The 2,564-nt window shown below is 43.1% G+C and overlaps 1 protein-coding gene across 3 annotated transcripts; it reads right to left on the bottom strand.

The window, feature by feature from the left end:
- Positions 1–284: 284 nt before the first annotated feature.
- Positions 285–1,406, bottom strand: LOC121442799 (ubiquitin-conjugating enzyme E2 C-like). Of its 3 annotated transcripts, XM_041644412.1 has the most exons (3): positions 1,271–1,406; positions 1,059–1,189; positions 285–641 (listed from the first exon to the last, which is right to left on the bottom strand). In XM_041644412.1, exons 1-3 carry the CDS (start codon positions 1,404–1,406, stop codon positions 450–452), a joined length of 459 nt encoding a protein of 152 aa, XP_041500346.1. In that variant the 3' UTR covers positions 285–449. The 3 variants fall into 3 exon arrangements, with proteins under 3 accessions (XP_041500346.1, XP_041500344.1, XP_041500345.1); XM_041644410.1 differs by having other exon boundaries at positions 1,059–1,406; XM_041644411.1 differs by having other exon boundaries at positions 285–632; positions 1,122–1,406.
- Between the last annotated feature and the right edge of the window lie 1,158 nt (positions 1,407–2,564).

Raw genomic sequence — 2,564 nt, 5'->3', positions numbered from 1 at the left:
AGCATGACAGTGACAACATTGGAAATGCATACTTCTTTAAGTACAGTTGTGGGCTGGAGAGATGGCTCAGAGGTTAAGAGCATTGCCTGCTCTTCCAAAGGTCCTGATTTCAATTCCCAGCAACCACATGGTGGCTCACAACTATCTTTAATGAGGTCTGGTGCCCTCTTCTGGCCATCAGGCATATACACAAGATAATATTGTATGCATAATAAATAAATAAATATAAAAAAAAGAAAGTATAGTTGTATGATTCTGGTGTTCCTTACTCTTTTTTTTTTTTTTACAAAAACAATCAACGTGTATTTATTTAATTTACATTGTAAAGGCTTAAGCAGACTTAAGTTAAAAGACAAATAAAACAAAAATAACACCACAGCGTAGAAATCAAGGAAAGGACAAACCATCTAAGAAAAAAGACGACACAAGGAGAAGCTGGACATCTTGTGTCAGGGCTCTTGACTGGAGACCTGCTTTGAATAGGTTTCTTGCAGGTACTTCTTAAATGCTGTGGGGTTTTTCCAGAGCTCAGCAGCGTGTGTGTTCAATGGGCTATCGATGTTGGGTTCTCCTAGCAGGCTCTGGATAGACAGCAAGATGGTCCTGACATCATACAGCGCGGACCACTTATCCTTGAGGATGTCTGAAGTAATAGGAGCGGCGGGGCTGCATTCCCAGCACCCCAGCCGCCTGCTCGGCTAGCTTATGCCTGAAATAATTACACGGACACTGTATTCTTTTAAACACTGCTTGGCCCTTTAGCTCTAGCACTTACTGGCTAATTCTGACATCCTGATCAACCCATCTCTAATAATCTGTGAGAACCGGTCTTACCAGGAAGATTCTAGCCTATGTCCGTCCTGGGTCGGAGCTCCATCCCGGGAGCGGGGCATGGCGTCTCTCTCAGGCGTCTGCTCCTGAGAGGAAAACTGTCGAGACTGAGCTCACTTCCTCTTCCTCCCAGCATTTTGTTCTGTTTACTCCTCCCACCTATCCTCTAACCAATAAAATGGGCCAGGGCAGTGCCTTTATTAGCCAATGACCTTCCTCCATCAGATGTCCAGGCAGGTGTTCCCCTGGGTGTCTACGTTGGGGTGGTAGCAGGGTGTGAGGAACTTCACCGTGGGTGCGTTGTAAGGGTAGCCACTGGGGAACTCGAGTGAGAGCTTATACCTCAGGTCTTCATATACTGTGCCAGCTGCTCCATGGATGGTCCCTACCCATTTGAACAGGTTGTCTGATTCAGGGAAGGCGGAAATCCCTTTGTCACCAGACATCATGAGGGTCATCAGCTCCTGTTGTAGCCTCTTGCCCACCGGGCCCCGGGCGGCACCCCCGCTGGGCTCGGCTCCCTTGCGAACGGTGGCGATGCTGGCGGCAGCTGGGTCGCGGTTTTGAGAGGCCATTCCGAGGACGAGGACGCTGGCAGTGGAGACGACTGAGCAACTGCGGGGCTCCTTTACTCTTATTCTAAGACGTAGACAGTCACTTTAGAAGGACATTTAAAGGAGAGACAAATCTGTCATTTCTCTACACTTTAAATGGAATTTCACCTTTTAAGAGCAATGTCTATTAACAGGGAGAGACAAGAAAAAAATCAATAGTATATCATATGCATGAGAAAATTGTATGAAAAGTTACTGACTACAGAAGGGAAAAGAAAGATGGACAAACTGGGTATATTGATGCAATGTGCCTTTAATCACAACACTCAGAAAACAGAGGTGGGAATATTTGTCTCTGAGTTGAATGCTAGTCAACTCTATGCAATCAGGTCCAGGAAAGGTGGCAGTACACATTAAGACTCTGTCTCCATTGCAAACCTCAATGTAACAAACAATGGGGTAGAAAAACTGAAAGGCTTTTATTAAGGTTCTTACAAAGAACTGTTTTCACTCCAGTTCTGTGGTCTTCTTCCAGACCCCTGAAGTACCCTAATATAAACTGAAATACAAATAACATTTTGAAGAAAAACAACTTCCTGTATAAAACAGTTACAAGTGGACAGATGAAAACAGTAGAAATATAAATGTTGGTCATAAATAATCAACACAGAGCTGGAGAGAGGGCAGAGTAATACAGCGCTCTTGCTGATCTTGAATGGAAGTGGACACATTTGCCAGTAGTTACATGAGAATCACAACGTTCCATTTTTCCATGGTCAGGATTTTTGAGATCCTTTGATCACTCTGATGACCAGGTATCCATATGGTGCATATTCAGGCAGACATATAAAATACTCATAGTGATTTTAAAAAAATCAAAGCAAGCATAACAAGCAGGAAACAGTTCATGCAACTGCAATTTAATGACTCAGAATACTCAAGCAGTATTAATGTTATGAATACATGGCATCCTGGGAATCAGAGTGATACCCTCTGTCAAATTTTAAAATTCAAAATGGACATGAAGCTAAGCATAGTAGCATATACTTGATATGAATAAAACCTACATTCCAGGGCCATCATCCAATAACAAAAAAAATAGAGCCAGGAATGATGCCTCCCTTTACTTTCAGAAATTTAGAGCCACACAATGACTCAGATAAGAAAACACAACAATTA

The sequence above is a fragment of the Microtus oregoni genome, unplaced genomic scaffold (genome assembly GCF_018167655.1).
Source record: "Microtus oregoni isolate MIOR12 unplaced genomic scaffold, Mior012 000095F_ref0000231, whole genome shotgun sequence".
Classification (NCBI taxonomy): domain Eukaryota; kingdom Metazoa; phylum Chordata; class Mammalia; order Rodentia; family Cricetidae; genus Microtus; species Microtus oregoni.
Note: the sequence above shows the minus strand (reverse complement) of the source record. Positions and strands in the feature narration are given on the sequence as shown.

Coding starts and splice junctions, on each gene's coding strand:
- LOC121442799 (XM_041644410.1), bottom strand. CDS start 1,406: ATGGCCTCTCAAAACCGCGACCCAGCTGCCGCCAGCATCGCCACCGTT. Junction 642..1,058: donor AGGGGAACACCTGCCTGGAC/ATCTGATGGAGG, acceptor ATTACTTCAGAC/ATCCTCAAGGATAAGTGGTC.